The following is a 15,792-nucleotide window of genomic DNA, read 5'->3' as shown; positions in this document are numbered from 1 at the left end:
AAAATCAGGTAAGAGAAAAATCTGCGGACATTGCTCAAACCTCATAATTACTCAGATTCATTACACCCCATCAGGACATTTTAATGTAACTTCACAAGCATTAAAGATTCAGGTGTGTCACAAGTCTTAGAACTGTCCTCGTCAAAAGTTCAATGCATGTTCCTAAAAGAAAGAAAGACCCAAAAGAAGAAGAAGAAGAAAAAAAGGTACAAGACTAGGAGCTTCAATCAAAACATGTGATGCCAACCCACGCTTACATTTGTAGTAGCCTTCAGGTTGGTTCACCCACGAGGAACCATAAGATTGAGTTGGATTATGAATTTCATCTCATTCAGAAATGGAATGCATTATCAGATCCATACTTGCTCCTGATATTGAAATGGTCAAACTTGGGGTCACCATAGTCAACTGACCTGATCTCCACAGGTTTTGGTTCTGTTCCTGTGGCTCCAAAAACCACCTCCCCACTTCTATCATGGTGGCGGTGTCTGCTTCTTTCTTTAAGGCTCTTAGAACCAACCTGACTGTATGAAGGAACCTCAGTTGATCCATAGAATTCTGCATATTCTTGCCGCTTTGAAGACCGATGCTTGCTTGATAAAGAAGGATCCCTTGGAGCTGCTGACTTACTCTTTTGGAGCTTATGTTGTGTATGACCGTCACCACTTGCAGGAGAAGGGGAATGCCGTGCTTCAGAAAGAGGAGTAGCACTTCTCTGCTTTTGTACTAACGGAGGTTCAGCTCTATCCTCAGGCATTACCAGAGTGTCTTTTAGTGGAGTAAGATTAGTCTTAGGCTTTCTGATCCTGAGACTGACAGGTATGAAATAAAGAAAGATGCTACCCAGTGCTTCCACTGCAAGTTTAAACAAATCAATCACAAGGCCTCCAAGCGATGGCCATCTGGCATCTGGCTCCTCTTTCAGGCTCTCCACCACAAGACTGGGTTTCTCAGAGGTCACTTGATCTTTCGGATCACTTTCTGAGATTTGTTGCTGTATCAACAGATTCAAAATTTAAATCTTTTGAAAGAAGACACAGGAACACTAACCAAGTAGAATGTGAATTTACATCTCAATAGCTCTTATGCTACCATGATGATTTTCATGGTTTCAATGACAATGACTCTTAAAAGCATATTTCATGCACATCCACAGTACAAATGCTAGGCAAATTTAGTGAAATTCAGAATTGCTAGTCCCCAATAGTAAGAACAGGAAGATTGTTTAAGCAATATCCAACCCCCCCCCCCCTGCGGGCAAAAAGAAAAAGAAAGAAAAGACACACAAACAGAAAATAAATAAGTTAGAAAAACAGTATAGATGGTTGAAATACAGACTTTGGTGTTGTGGAATTTATTAGGAATAAACTTGTGAATATTTGAAGTCTCAGTATTAGAAGAAATTGATGAAGATAGTACTAAAGGAATAGAAAATTGTGAAACTTACTGATCTTGACAAGAAGGAAAGTCCAAATCCCTGATGAAGCATGCATGACAGGTATCCAACTAATATGGCACCGATAACAAGCATAACATCTGCTAGTAAGGATCAAATGAAATAATTAGTATTTGATTAAGATCGGAAGCAGGACTAGACAATCAGGGTTTCACTTGATAGTTGAGTTGGTTTTATGTTAGTGATAAGCCTTCTATGATGAGGAGCACCAAGGATATAGAAGTCAGGGACAAAAGCTAAAGCAGCCAACCAGCATGTTGTGTACATCGTATTTGCATAATACTAGAGTGCTTTGGGCCAGAGATGTGAGGATGATGAATTTACTCATCAACCACCTCCTAAGGAGAATAAAAGATTTTTTGGGTATTTTTCTCATGAACATTGTGGAATTATTGAGACCAAGAATGAACAAACAGGCTCCTGAATGTAAGCACATGCACTGTTGAACAATTCCATTTCTGTGCCATCTATTTTTCACTTCCACAAAGTCCTATTCTTTCTTCAACATTACTAACTTCTTCAGTTCACATTATTTCGAATCATGACCTGACCACGGTACTTAAGAAGAGTAACATGAGTTATTTATTCATCATCGTTCTTACTCTTATCCAATTCTTTTGACAGTTATCAAATCTTCATTTACTTGCCAACCTAGAAGGAATAAGGCCAAGGTAGATAAGATTCAAGTGCTTATGTATTCAGGAACACCATTCACCAAGTCGAGAACATGCTTTTAGGCAACATAAAGAAGAGACAACTGGGGGTGACTGAAATGGACACAAGCTGTACATTATAAACCAGATAAATAGCCATGTCAATAAATGTACAGCTGGACCTTCCTGTAGGCAACTATGTCTGAGTGTACTCATAATTCCTCTTGAAGCCAACATATAATAATGAGCTTAGAAGTTCAACTACAAGCAAAAACTCCACATAGAGGGAGGAAAATTTTCAAGAGAGGGTCTCAAAAGACTACCAGTAACATAAATTATGTTCAAGTTCAACTAACATGATTTAGATACCAAAGTGCACCACACAGGCACAATATTGTTAAACCATTACTTGATTGGATGGAAAAAAATGATTTTCTGGTTTTTTTAGGGAGGTATACCAACTAAATTTGTCTTAGCCAAAATTCATGTTAGATCATGAGGTATAAACTAATACCACAGACTCTCACTGATTTTGAGATTCTGCATTTCAAGGGACCCCCATTAAATATCAAATCAAAATATCTATGACATTTGACTTTTGACTTCAAAAAAATCTTTGTCTGCGAAGAGCCTCATAATGTAGGTACTTGATTTCATAATGCATCATTCGCATGAAAGTGTTTTATCTCCAATGCTTTATTGGAAAGACAGCTATAAGGAAATTCAAAAAAAAATCTCCCCTTACCACCACCAACCCCATCCTCCATGACTCAAAAAAATTTTTAAAAAAATAATAAGTAATAATAAAAGATAAGAAATCAACTTGCAAAAATTGCAAGAAAGAGCATGATCATCCCAAACACTCTTTTTCTGTTCAGTAGAAAGTATAGGGCCATTATAAGGAGCCAAACCTAACAAAACTAGTCTGCAGATCATAAATGACTAAAACGACAAACTTACTAAGGCCACTAAGTGGCACATGGCGAGGAGGCTTAATTTTGGTACTGCCAACAGTCCATTCTTGCATTCTTATTGGCTTGCATGAAGTGCCAGACATAGCTGATAATTTGATGTGTCTAGGTAATACAGCCACCAACAGACGGAGACTGCAAGCTAGAAAGCTCATTTACATGAAACAAAGATCTAGATTGTAGGTAGCATGAATAACCATGTTGGCTTTTCCAGGTTACCTGAAGATAGGTTAGCATAGCCACTCTACGTTGACATCAATAACAGCAGTAGCAGCAAACAAGCCTTATCCCAACTTAGATGGGGTCGGCTACATGGATCCCTGCCTTTCAATCAGCTCTATTTGAGGCCATACTAGATACAAGGCCAAAGCCATGCATATCCTTACTCACCTCTTCCCTTAGGGTCCATCCCGAGCTCCTTTAGTTCCTTCAATCCAGATTGAACCACTCCTCTGTGTAGAGGCAATAAAGGCCTTAGTTGAACGTGGAGCATGCCACCTCAAAAAACTTTCTTGTAACTTGTCATTTATTAGAACTACTCCCAAACCAACTCTAACATGACATAGTCATAAAAGTAACCCGTTTGAGTGATTGGCACCATTACTAGTATATTCTCTCCGTTAGCTATGCATCTTCCTTAATCCATGTCTCCTGATTCTCAGGACAAGATTGTATCCAAATTACCTCACATCTGAAGTACAGAAAACTAAATCCACCTATTTCAACTAGTTTTAGACATTTGGCCAGATCTTAAGAGTGTTGAGACACCTCAACCTAACCAACTGAATTCAGCTCAATTCAGCCTTATCCCAACTAAACAACACATGCTGAATATTTATAAAATCATCAACAAAAAGTAAATCAGCATAGTTGTTAATGCATTGCTTAGGCATTTAGGCTATTTCTTGGGTCCAGGATGACTGCAATCCTTGCTGACATTTCACAATTTTACATTGATTTTTTTTTTTTTTTTTAATTTGAAGAGTTTACATTGGTTTACGTCTATTGTTTTGTTTTTATATCTTCTGATTTGTTTATCATATGTTGGTTTTCCAATATGAAACATCATTAACATAATTATACCTTAGTGCATTGATATAGCTTCAGTGCTGCATTGTATCATTGATATATTGCATGAGTAGGGAGCCTATATAGACGCCTTGTCACCTAGGTGCCTCTCTAATACATCTCACACCTCACAAAAATTTTTTTTAAAGAAAGGCCTGATAGATTATGAAATTTATAGGCACTAGCAGTAACTAGCTCTGTTCAGGCCTTAAGCAGATCAGTATTCAGTAATTCATGTAGTGAGTTCTCCCTGCTTAAGGGTAAAACTTTGACAGTCAGTTAATAGCCTAAAACAGGATATTATACACAGGAGGTTTGAGTGAACTCAAACATGTTAAGTTCACCATGCATTTTCCTTAGTGTACTTTGGTATTTCAATTGTCAAGAAATGTGTCCCTCAAAACATAACATCAACACAGGATTATGAGCCTCTAATATCTTTCAATTAATGCTAATGTTTTTGGTGTTCCTAGCATCTCTGGCTACACAAATCCAATTCCACACATCCATTCAACCCAAGGTAATATCTTTCCTTAATCTGTCTACCTTGAACCATCTCCAATTCTCCCCTTAACCGTACACGTTTTGGTCGCTCTCACTTACAAGACAATACTTCTCAATACCGACATGTGACAAAAACTTCCTTTATCCATCTCAACCAGTTCTTCCTTATTTAATCATCTTTTGGAAGTACAGCTTTATTCAATTAGAATCAATTCTATTATTCTATTTTCCTTGGAACTACTACTTGCTTTGCCCCCCCCCCCCACCCTCTTTGTATTTCTCTTTGGTTTCGGTTCTTTAATATATTTATTTATTCATCCAAAAAAAAAATTTGTTACTAATGGTCTCATACGTCCCTATGATAAAAAATAAATACAAGATATATCAACTAATTGTTCAAATATCTTGTTTTCAATAACATTTGGATCTCACAATTGTCCTATAAAATTTTGCAAGAGCCTAATTAGAAAGTGAAGCTTACAGGGCACTCAAAATATCAAGTCACACCTTGCTTATCTGCACATTTAACTTTGACAGTAAGCACTGCAATTATTCAAATCTTTTAGCTAACATTATAGAATTATAGCAGACAAGAAACACATATAATCCCTACTGTGGTGAAAAGCAATATATTTCATACAACTGTATATATGTTTGTTGCATCCGTTAAGGTGAATAGAGGATGTCCATATTCCTTCCAATACACAATTAGGGATGAACTAATGAGAAAAATTCCAAGTCCAAACCTGTAGTAGAAATGGAGTTATACTGGAAATCACAATCCTCCTGCTGGAGAGAGATTTGCCGAATAGCAGCATTTCCTCTATCAACAACCAACAAGGAACAGGTACGCCCATCATACACCACATCAAAATCACTTGAGAATTTTGCATCTTCACTGGGGCCATCCCTATATCCTGCGACATTTGATTTTCCCCCAGCAATTGTTTTGACACCTGCAAACAGTTACATGAAGTTACATAACCGTTTTATGAAGGGCAATACCCCCAAGACTAGAAAATCCACTGGTTTCCTCATCACATTAAAACCAGTCATAAATTCAGGGGCCACAAAAACCTGCTTCTCCTATCTTTCTGATGGCTAGATTGGAGGTATCTGCAACATACACATTCCCTTTGTCATCCATGGTAACACCCTTAGGATGATTAAAACGAGCATCACTTGGTTTCCCATCCACATGCCCGGAGTAACCTTTAAATGACCCAGCAACCAACCTTGCCCTACTATCTGCAAAACCAAATCCCCATATCTGAAATGCTGTAAATAAAATATATGTCTGCCAACCCTACGCATAAAATGATTACTCAGCTGACCCATTCAGCTAAACTTTTCGGCAATAGACTAAGAAGTGGTTGATGAAAGGAACAACAAGATAATCTGAGCCTCAACTCATCATGAAGTTCTGGTTGCTCAGAATTGTAAACAATCGACAGAATAAGAAGATTTTTAAAAGGCAGAAAGAAGAGCACGCCTACACTGTGATAATGGCGGAGTAATCCGAACAATGTTACTATTCACGGAGTCGACAGCAAAGAGTTCGCCGTCATGAGAGACCCGGATGGAATACGGCACAACCCCTAGCTCGTTTCCCTCCACAACAGTCTCCACCAAATACCCATTCTCAAACTGAACAGCATTCCCATCTGTTGAAACAAACACATACACACTGAGTTTGGCGAATGCCCATTAAAATATAAGCAAACCAGTCATCTGGGTTCGGCAGATATCATCAAACTCTCTTTCGAATTACCTGTAGTAGGAGTTTTCGGGGAAGACCTCGTCCATTTGAGAAAGGAAGACAAGTGCTTTATCAAGGGTCCTGAGGGAAAAATAAAACAAAACAAGATATTATAAAATAGCAGAAAAGTAACTTGTCCATAAGCAAAACAGATCAAGAAAGATGTGAATAACCTGCTGGAGCGGCTTCTGCACGAAATTGAACGATATAGAAACTGAACAGCACCAAGAAAATGATGAAAAACCAAGAATTTCTCATGACCATCTCTCCGGTAAGCAGATTTCGAAAGGGTTTATTTCCACAGAACTTAATAGACTAAGAAGAACGCTATAAGAGCCAACGTTCAGGTTCAGCGTGTGGATTCATTCGACTTTGTCAGGTAACTGAGAAGTGATGGACCAGTAGAGTAAGAATCAGAACCATAAGCTGCCCTTATTTTTAAATGTTTAATTTGAAGAAATCAACTTTTTCTCAAATTAAAAAGAACTGCTTTTCCATGGAATCTGATGGGTAAAGAACGGAAAGAGCTGCTTTGGAAAAATTGTGATTCCATTAGACCATTTCAACTTCCACACTTTACAGATACTTTAGTTCATCAGGCATTACCTTTTACACTTGGGACTACCTTTTACACTTGGGACGGAAGCGTATCGTCTACGACCAGAAATCCATCCCAAGGAAAAAAAACATTAGACCCAAAATCACATCCATTCTTTCATCACCAAAAAAGGTAAAGATGAATTCATGTTTCCATTTTTTTAAATTTTTTCTCGAAAATTTATGATTTAAATTCAATTAAGCTATAAAGATTTAAGATTCTTCAAACAGTGGTCAATTACATAAAACCAAAATCTTCACTTCCCCCACCCACCGTCCAAGCACGTGCAATGTTTAGACGAGTAATCTAACTCTGCTGAGGAAAAATTACATTATAAGAATGATATCTATTTATTTATAAATTTTAATTTTTCTTAATTTTTTATAATCTTTTCCAACTTGTCTGGTTAGATTAGAATATGACTTCAATTCACATATACATGCGTTCGTATATCTTCAATTCAAGGATCTATTTCACTAGAAAAATGGAACTTATTTAGTCTCAAGTTTGAATCTCCTCTGCTCACTCTCAAGTGGTTTGGTAGCGTCTATATCTCAGGTTTGAATCCTTTATGCTCCTCTATTTTTCACAAAAGGCAATTATGTGTTCTTCAGCTTGGGCATGGATCACTATCAACTTTTGTAGATTATATTAGGTCTCTGGTGGGACTACATTGACGGGCCCAACAGTTGTGCTAGTAATTCACAGGGCTAATCCTTGCAACGTTGAACTTCAAAATTTTGAACATTAAAGGTTCAAGTTTAGGAATCCAAACACAAATTTGATAAACAGTGGGAAAAACAATACAAAAATAAAAGAGAGGCATCCATCGATAGTGAAACACAAAATGTAAGTCAATTTGTTTAGAACACATCAACGACAGAATAAGAAAGAGATTGACCGGAATAAGGGTGGAGAAGCAAAATCATTCGATTAGAGGTTCCACTGACAAAGAAGATAGTGCTGGAAACCGGAGACGGAAGAGAACTTTAGGTTAAACTTGATCTCAATTGTTTTCTGATTACTCCCAAATCTTGGTTCATTTTGTAAATTTTGTTTCAATTAAGGGTAATAATGGTAAATTAGAAAGAATCCTAAAAATTAAATCGGTTTAAGATGATGGATATTTTTTGGTACACGTGTCATAACATAGCACCTACACGGACAATATCCGCTCAGGCGCAACATACTACTGTGTAGAACAAAGAGAGAGAGATATGCATAGAAGAAGAACTAACAAGAAATCCTCAATAGCCTTCAATTTGGTATATAGATGTGGTGTACAACAAAGAAATGTGCATAGAAGATAATCTTTATCCAGTGTGACAGTATGTGAGGGGAGCATGCAATCAAGGTTTAAGTATTGGTCCATAACGTGTCGTTTCCGTCAATACATATCGGTATCGCAAGTCTACGAAACATTATAGGACGATATGTCTATAGTTCTATTCTTCCACATCGTCTTTCGCGTCTCTCGTTAATTTGGCCGACACAGAGAGACGTTTTTTTTGTAAAAAAAATTCAAAATAAACAATACACATCAATATGTACTAGTTGATACGACACGGAAAAAAAAATGCAAAGATACGTAGCATTTATATATTTTAAAGAAGAGCAAATTGCATGGGCACCCCAAAATGCAAGCTTAAAAACACCAACACCCCATTTTATGTTTAAAAAACACATTCGTCTCATTCCATTAGAATGATTAATTGTACAATAAAAAAAGACCAATATACCCTTCTCTATCAAACTTACTCTCCCATTTTGCCCTAGCGGCAATTCCAGTTATTCCCTTTTAATCCGCTCGTATGTCGATATAACGAGTCACGCAACAGCATCCGGTCGTCTACTCCTCTCTGCTAATAAGATTAGCCAATCTCTGTCCAAACTCCAAGCTACCAAAAACTTGACCAATGGTGGATTAGTAGAGTTGTTAAAAGCCAAACCGCCCACGAGGAGCTCCTGGGTTTGCAACCATCCGGCGGTACCTATATTAGTAATATTCCTCCCCCCTATATATAAACTCTTGGATTCGGAAACTTGCCGCGTGTCGCCGCCGCTTCGCCTCGTGCGCCTCCTCATTGGGACGGCCGCCGACCGTCGTCTACTCCTCTCTGCTAATAAGATTAGCCAATCTCTGTCCAAACTCCAAACTACCAAAAACTTGACCAATGGTGGATTAGTAGAGCGGTTAAAAGCCAAACCTCCCACGAGGAGCTCCTGGGTTTGCAACCATCCGGCGGTACCTATATTAGTAATATTCCTCCCCCTATGTATAAACTCTTCGGATTCAGGAAAATAAAAAATAAAAACTTGACCACCTGACGATATGTATCGACACGTACCGATACATATCGATACACTCGATACGTATCGAACCTACCTCATAAAATAGGGAAAAACGGGCAAAATGGGTTTTCGTGAGTCTGTGACGAGTTGCAGGGTTTCGGAAGAAGATTTCTGGTTTGTGGTTTCACATCCTCTTTCACAGTTTCGAATTTCTTGAGGTAGGCTAATTAATAAGAGAAGAACGTAAGATGCTGTCTTTCTGGGCTTTTTGAAATTTTCGATTCTTTGTATTTATATATGGTTTCTGCCTTTCTGGTTTCAAAGACTGCGTTACTCCAATACTGGGAGTTAACCAAATAGTCTTAATGTTTGTTGGTTTCTTATGAAAACCGCCTGGTTTGGTTGAGTAATTTTCATTTTTCCCTTTTTTCTGTTTTGAAATTTGGCATCCTTTGGTCAAATTCCGGGATCATACAGTTGCTGGGTTTTTAAATTGTGGTTAAATGTTTTCATTTTCCATTGTTCTATGAGAGTGATCATGACCACAACTTTTATAGATATAAGTATTTATACATGCCACAATATTAGTTCAGTAAATTCATCGAATAGATCACATGCAGTTCCAACTTCCAATATACAAAATGTGAAACTCATAAGTAGCCTATAATGAATCCAAACTACCAAAAATTGTAGTGAATCCACAAGTGTTTTTTTGCTGCAAACTTGAAGTCAACACTGGAATTATGCCTACCTCCCTGTACCAAGATGCATTGATTGCACATCAGCTTAGCATTTCCACCAACAGCTTCTCCTACTTATTGCTTGGCTTATGTGCTTAATTTCAACTATAAAGCATTAAACCTTTCTTTTCCTCCTACATTTTCTCTCAAAGTTCATTTTCTTCTATCAATTTCAGATTTAAGAGGGCTAGTGTTTTACTTCTATCATGGCTAACAACTAGATTATAAAGAAGAGATTCTTGTTGAATAGTTTCAATCCCTTTTCTAATTACTGAAAATCTCCTCTTCTTATATGTTGAATCTGTGCATGATCCATCTTTTCATAGTTGAACTCATAAAACTTATTGCTCTCTTGGGATGAGTAACATTCCCTTGCACTTTGACAATATGGAAATCCAAGGCAACTCCACAAACAAGTATATCTTTGTTTGGATTAAAAAAAAAGCTGCTATGTTGTTAAACTAAAGAGCTGCAATGTCAATGCTTTTTGATCAGGTCTTAATATTTCCGAGATGGGATGCATCTGACATTTAAAGAAGTTTTAGGAAAGTTTGGATTTGACAGGGTTTGATAACATTATCCTTTATTCTCTAAAAAACTTTCTTTAATCTATTTAAAGTATTCTCTTTTGAGAACATATTGCCTTTTGCTTTGGAGCAGGTATGACCTTAATGTTGATCTTCTGGATATTAATGCTGACAATGGTACATTTCATGATCCAGTTCCCTTGATTCAGGTACTTGAGTCCAAATCAATACAACTCATTCCTAATCCTTTCATACATTTTCCCTCTACTTTCCAAATTATCTTGGTCTTTTCCTTCAAAACTTTGGAATAGAGCCTTAGCACAGTGACAATGGAAGCATTGATGGATAGTGGTAGGGGTGTTTGCTTTGTTCTGGAAAATGTAGAAGATCGGTGGAGAGTGTATGTTTTAGTGTTGCTATGTCTTATTAGCCTTTTTTTTTGGTAGACGTCTTATTAGCTATGTCTTCTTAATTTTCTAGAACAAATGATGTGTCGACACTAGACATCCTAATGAGGGAACATATAATGCTGTTGCTGTCCTCAGCAATGAAGGGATGATATAGGAAGCCTTCTCTATTATCCAAAGCTTGGGTAACAAAACAAACTCTTCCAAGCATGAAGCCATGAGCACTATAGGAACATCATATCTAGCTTGTGTAGTAAGGGAAACACTATGGCAGCATTCCAGCTCTTATATGAGATGATAAAGGATGGATTTACTCCCCATTTTTTTATGCCAATTCATCCTTGATCAGAGGTCTGTGTATGAAGGGCATGCTAGCTGAAGCTATAGAGATTTTTATAGTAATGAAAGACAATGATTTTAGGCTAGATATCGACAATTTTTATTAGGTTTGTCTATTGTTTTTTGCTTGAATTGGACCATTTCCTCATGTATTTTGATCATTTCTATTCAATTCTGCATCTATCAATATGTATATGTGAAAAGATACAATACAAAGTGAAACGTCTCTTAAAATCACCCAACCGATACCTTACCGATATGTGATACTTTAAACCTTGCATTCAAGTCTCTATCCTTATGGGTAGACGATTTGGACTTATCTCCCTTCAGCTCATTACTGAGTTCAAACGGTTAATGGGTCAAAGTCAAAGAGTAAACCGGTAAGTAAGTAAGTTAAGTTATATACAGCTCCCTCCTGCAGCTCCTATGCCTGAGATTCTGATCATCTTTGGATCGATTCTTTCATTTCAGAAAGCCTCATTCTCTCAATTCAAGTGACCGAAACTGCAGGTATCGATGAAGGTATTTTTCTCAAGTTATGAAGTGCAGGTTTTCATGGCTTTATTTAAAAGTGTTAATTTCAATTCTTGACGTTTGAAATCAGGATTCATAGCTTAGGGTTATGCTTTCTAGTTCAGGAATATCTAGCTTCATTTTACTGGTTCCAGCAGCCTCTTTCATTCACTATATTTTCCACGTTACCCAACCATTGGAAGGAGGGAGAAGAAGAAAGAATTTTCCTATCTAGTTATTCCAAATTGGGTTCTTGATGGCATTGTTCCCCCTTCTTTTAAAGATCGGGGATAATACTGCTCATCACATTTCATAGGTGGACTGGAAATCAGAAGAGTTTATTCCTACTTCATGTAACTCTCATCTTGCATAATCTTCAGATTTAGTGATACACCATGTTACCTTTGGATTCATTGTGCTTGAAATGGCCTGTGGGAGAATACCCATCAATGAAGCGATGGGTGGGTTGTAGAATACCTTAGGTTAGTTCTTGTCTATCACAATTTGAGATTTCTTTGGGAATTTAGTTCTTGTACAAGTTGAATTAGTGTTCTTGCTTCTATTTCTATGTTCATTATGGACCTGCACACCCAGTTCTGGAGATCTTGTACAGAAAATTGAGGCATAACAGAACTTGAAATATAAGATAACCTTGGGTTTGCCAATATCAGATTATAACATATTGCATATGGGATTTTCTTATGAGGCGGCACCTCCAATGCCCTACCCTTTGGCTAACCCAACTCCCTCAAACTAAACTAACTAGTTGCTTCTCCTCCTACTGCCCTGGCCTAAGTCAACATTGCTTGTGGAATTATCCAATTGATGTAGTGTGTCCCATTGATAGGACTATTGCAAATTGCTTCTCTTCAAAATCTGTCACTGTTAACTGATTTTTTGTAGCCCTCTAGCTTGAGAAGAATTAGTAATAGCAGAAATTTATTTCCCTAAATTCCAAATTTGAATCACAAATATTTCTTGTTATAATTATCTGACTACTGATTTAATCTTCTCATAATCAGTAGCAGTACAAATTAGACTGGCTATGCCATTTGTTTTTATATTCAATGCTTTTCCTTTTACGTTTGAAATTTGTGTGGATATTATTATCACTCTTGTGCTCTCATACACTGTTGGGACCTTGATCATCCAAGCATCCCTGAAGATGTTCTGATTCCATGGTTTAACCCCTTCTTCCTGTCCCAAATGCCCATCTGGCTGGTAGAAAATATTGGCAGACTGCTCTCTGCATTCCTTAAGATAAATACCAAATCCCATTTTCTATGGCTATAATGCCTCAAACATTACTTCAGATTTTCAAACTAAACTAAATTTTTTAACTTTTTTCAGGCTTTAAAGTATCTGTTTTCTTCTTCACCACCCACTACCTCTTTTTTTTCTCTCACAATTTAGATTATTGAAAGGCCTCCCCCCCCCCCCCTTTCTGTTTTCTTTTTTTCTTTTTGAGGTGGGGTTGGTGTTTACAAGAAAGAAATCTAGACCAAATAAGCAGCAACTCTTCCTCTGGAATAATCAAATGAAATTTGCAGCAAGTCTTCTTCTTCTTCTTTTTTTTTTTTTTTTTTTTTTTTTTTTGGGGGGGGGGGGTTGTGGGGGGGGACGTGGATGAAATGGCATTTACCTGGCTTTTTGAATAAGGAAATCAAGGGCTATTTGGGTTTCTTTGAAGATTTGGGATTAGATCCTTGTAAACCAGTTCAGCAAGAGTTACTTTAATGGATCTGTAAAACTGAGAAACAGTATTCTATTCAGTACATCATGAATCAGGCTGTGAACTGTGCTAAAATTATCTGTGAATGAGTGCCTGGTTTACTGTTGTTTTATGACTGCAAGCTTATTCACTGTTTCACTCACCCTTCTCAGTTAATTTGTTTTATTCAGAGAAAAGAAAAACATGGGGGAGGGATGGTGAGGAGAAGCATTTATTTCAACTCTTTCCTCTCTTTATTTTTTTATTGGTGGGTGGGGGGTGTCATTTATTTTCTCTTAGGGGTTATTTGTCGTTGATGGCTGCACACCTAGATTCAGGTAAAGAAAAGGCTAATTTTTGGGTTACTGCTTGCAGTGAGCAAATCCTGTCAGAAAAGAAGACACCAACCCCATCTCTGTCCCTGGGACTCAACGTCTGGGCGACTGGTGCCTTTACCCATTCCTCCAGGAAACAGAAAATGAGGATCGTAGGTCTAACTGGGGGAATTGCTTCTGGGAAGAGTACTGTCTCTAATCTGTTTAAGGCAAAAGGAATTCCTGTTGTAGACGCAGACCTTGTAGCTCGTGTATGCTCTCTCTCTCTACTTCCTCAATTTTTCCAAATTTGGACATGAGGGGATATTGTAAATCTGGTCTGTTCACAGGATGCGCTGAAGAAAGGTACTGGTGGTTGGAAAAGGGTTGTGGCAGAATTTGGAGAAGGCATTTTACAAGCAAATGGAGAAGTTGACAGAGCACAATTAGGGCAAATTGTATTCTCTGATCCTGACAAGCGTCAAATTCTTAATCGGTATGCAATAATTAGGTTTTCACTGCTCTTTATCCAGCCATGGTATCTACTATCTAGTTGCTCTTTGCTTGTACAATTAGATTCTGGTAAATAATTTATTATCATTGCTTTCTGTTCCAGAGTGTTTTGAAGTATCTTATCAATTCATTACCCATATTTGTTTATAGGGAGAATCATACCAATTATTTTACATGGTAGAGGACTGGTCTTGGTCTTTCTTAAATAGTCATCGTGTTCAAATGAAAGAGCAATACAACTGTAACACCTGCCTCACCCCATCCCCAAAAAAAATCCTAGAAAGAAATTAAAAAAGAATGAGAAGAAAAAATAATAAAAGAAAAAGTAGTTTTGAGAATAACCAATCATATTTAATTCAGTTCTTACCTGCTCTCAGGTTGTTGGCTCCATTCATTTCCTATGGCATCTTCTGGGAGGTTTTCAAGTTATGGATCAAGGGGTCTAAGGTCATAGTTCTTGACATCCCTCTGCTGTTTGAGGCTAAGATGGATCGGTGGTCAAACCCCATTATAGTGGTGTGGGTCGATCCAGACACACAACTCCAACGACTCATGACTAGAGATGGAACATCTGAGCAGCAGGCCAGAAACAGGATCAATGCCCAGATGTCTCTGGATTGGAAAAAAACCAGCGAACATAGTGATAGATAATTCAGGATCGCTTGAGGAAATGAAAGAACAGTTCTCTCAGGTTTTTACCCAGGTCACTGGACCCTTAACATGGAGAGAATTTGCACTTAGCAGACAGGGTGCATTGTTGAGTCTTGTTTCTGTAGTTGTGGCTGTTGTTGCTTGCAGAAACCTATTTAACAATGTTGGAACCAAATAATTATGACAATTCTCTTGTATTCTTTGTTCTCAAATATGTATTACGGGAAATAAGATTAAACATCATCTTTTACTTATTTGCTTGAGACCTATTAATGTCTGCTGTAATATGTTCACTTCTATTATTCTCTAGTTGGAAAAGCTGATCAGCTTGGACATTGAAAATACATTCCAGATTGATGCCATCAAGTATGTTGTGTTTGAGAAACAGTCACTTTTTGCGGTGACATCATATGGGCTTGGGGAAATCCTAAATATCTGTAGGCAGTTAAACGTTTCTAGCACAAATATGTAAATAACTAAGGGCCTGTCTGGTTACTTGAGTCTGGAGATTTTAAAAAAAAAATTTAGAGAGTTCAAATCTATAAATTTCAAATTTATGGAGTCATGGTTCATAAAATTAATTATTTAGTTAGTCTAAATTTTTAGAATGAAATCTATAGATTCATCATGACAAAACATATATGGAGTTATGGTTAAAATGTTTTGCACTTTTATGGTTGGGATCAAATCTCTGGATTTCACCTCATTACCCATAAATCTACAGATTCAAGTTTTTAGTGTAAAAAGGTAAATTTCTAGATTTCATGAATCCAAAT

The 15,792-nt window shown here is 37.3% G+C and overlaps 2 protein-coding genes across 3 annotated transcripts; one reads left to right on the top strand and one right to left on the bottom strand.

The window, feature by feature from the left end:
* Positions 1 to 10: 10 nt before the first annotated feature.
* Positions 11 to 7,137, bottom strand: LOC149026211 (NHL domain-containing protein). 2 transcript variants are annotated; one of them, XM_089146470.1, is made up of 7 exons: positions 6,585 to 7,137; positions 6,424 to 6,492; positions 6,149 to 6,316; positions 5,730 to 5,900; positions 5,399 to 5,608; positions 1,448 to 1,539; positions 11 to 994 (listed from the first exon to the last, which is right to left on the bottom strand). In XM_089146470.1, the coding sequence occupies exons 1-7, from the start codon at positions 6,673 to 6,675 to the stop codon at positions 332 to 334; spliced, it is 1,464 nt and encodes a 487-aa protein (XP_089002596.1). In that variant the 5' UTR covers positions 6,676 to 7,137; the 3' UTR covers positions 11 to 331. The 2 variants fall into 2 exon arrangements, with proteins under 2 accessions (XP_089002596.1, XP_089002597.1); XM_089146471.1 differs by having other exon boundaries at positions 1,448 to 1,536; positions 6,585 to 7,136.
* A 2,307-nt stretch (positions 7,138 to 9,444) lies between these two features.
* Positions 9,445 to 15,468, top strand: ATCOAE (dephospho-CoA kinase family). The gene is given in 7 exon segments (XM_089146467.1): positions 9,445 to 9,519; positions 10,537 to 10,606; positions 10,702 to 10,777; positions 13,914 to 14,124; positions 14,203 to 14,348; positions 14,743 to 14,994; positions 14,996 to 15,468. Coding segments are annotated over 4 exon segments (705 nt in total). The 5' UTR covers positions 9,445 to 9,519; positions 10,537 to 10,606; positions 10,702 to 10,777; positions 13,914 to 14,016; the 3' UTR covers positions 15,195 to 15,468.
* The last annotated feature ends 324 nt before the right edge of the window (positions 15,469 to 15,792 follow it).

Source organism: Hakea prostrata, chromosome 2 (assembly GCF_041222555.1).
Source record: "Hakea prostrata isolate BN-2017 chromosome 2, UWA_Hpros_2, whole genome shotgun sequence".
Lineage (NCBI taxonomy): Eukaryota > Viridiplantae > Streptophyta > Magnoliopsida > Proteales > Proteaceae > Hakea > Hakea prostrata.
Note: the sequence above shows the minus strand (reverse complement) of the source record. Positions and strands in the feature narration are given on the sequence as shown.

What these genes read in the sequence shown, in the direction of transcription:
- LOC149026211 (XM_089146470.1), bottom strand. Translation starts at nt 6,675, where the DNA reads ATGGTCATGAGAAATTCTTGGTTTTTCATCATTTTCTTGGTGCTGTTC. An exon ending in CCCGAAAACTCCTACTACAG is followed by an intron (nt 6,317 to 6,423) that starts GTAATTCGAAAG and finishes TTGTTTCAACAG; the next exon opens with ATGGGAATGCTGTTCAGTTT. An exon ending in TTTCCTTCTTGTCAAGATCA is followed by an intron (nt 995 to 1,447) that starts GTAAGTTTCACA and finishes CTGTTGATACAG; the next exon opens with CAACAAATCTCAGAAAGTGA.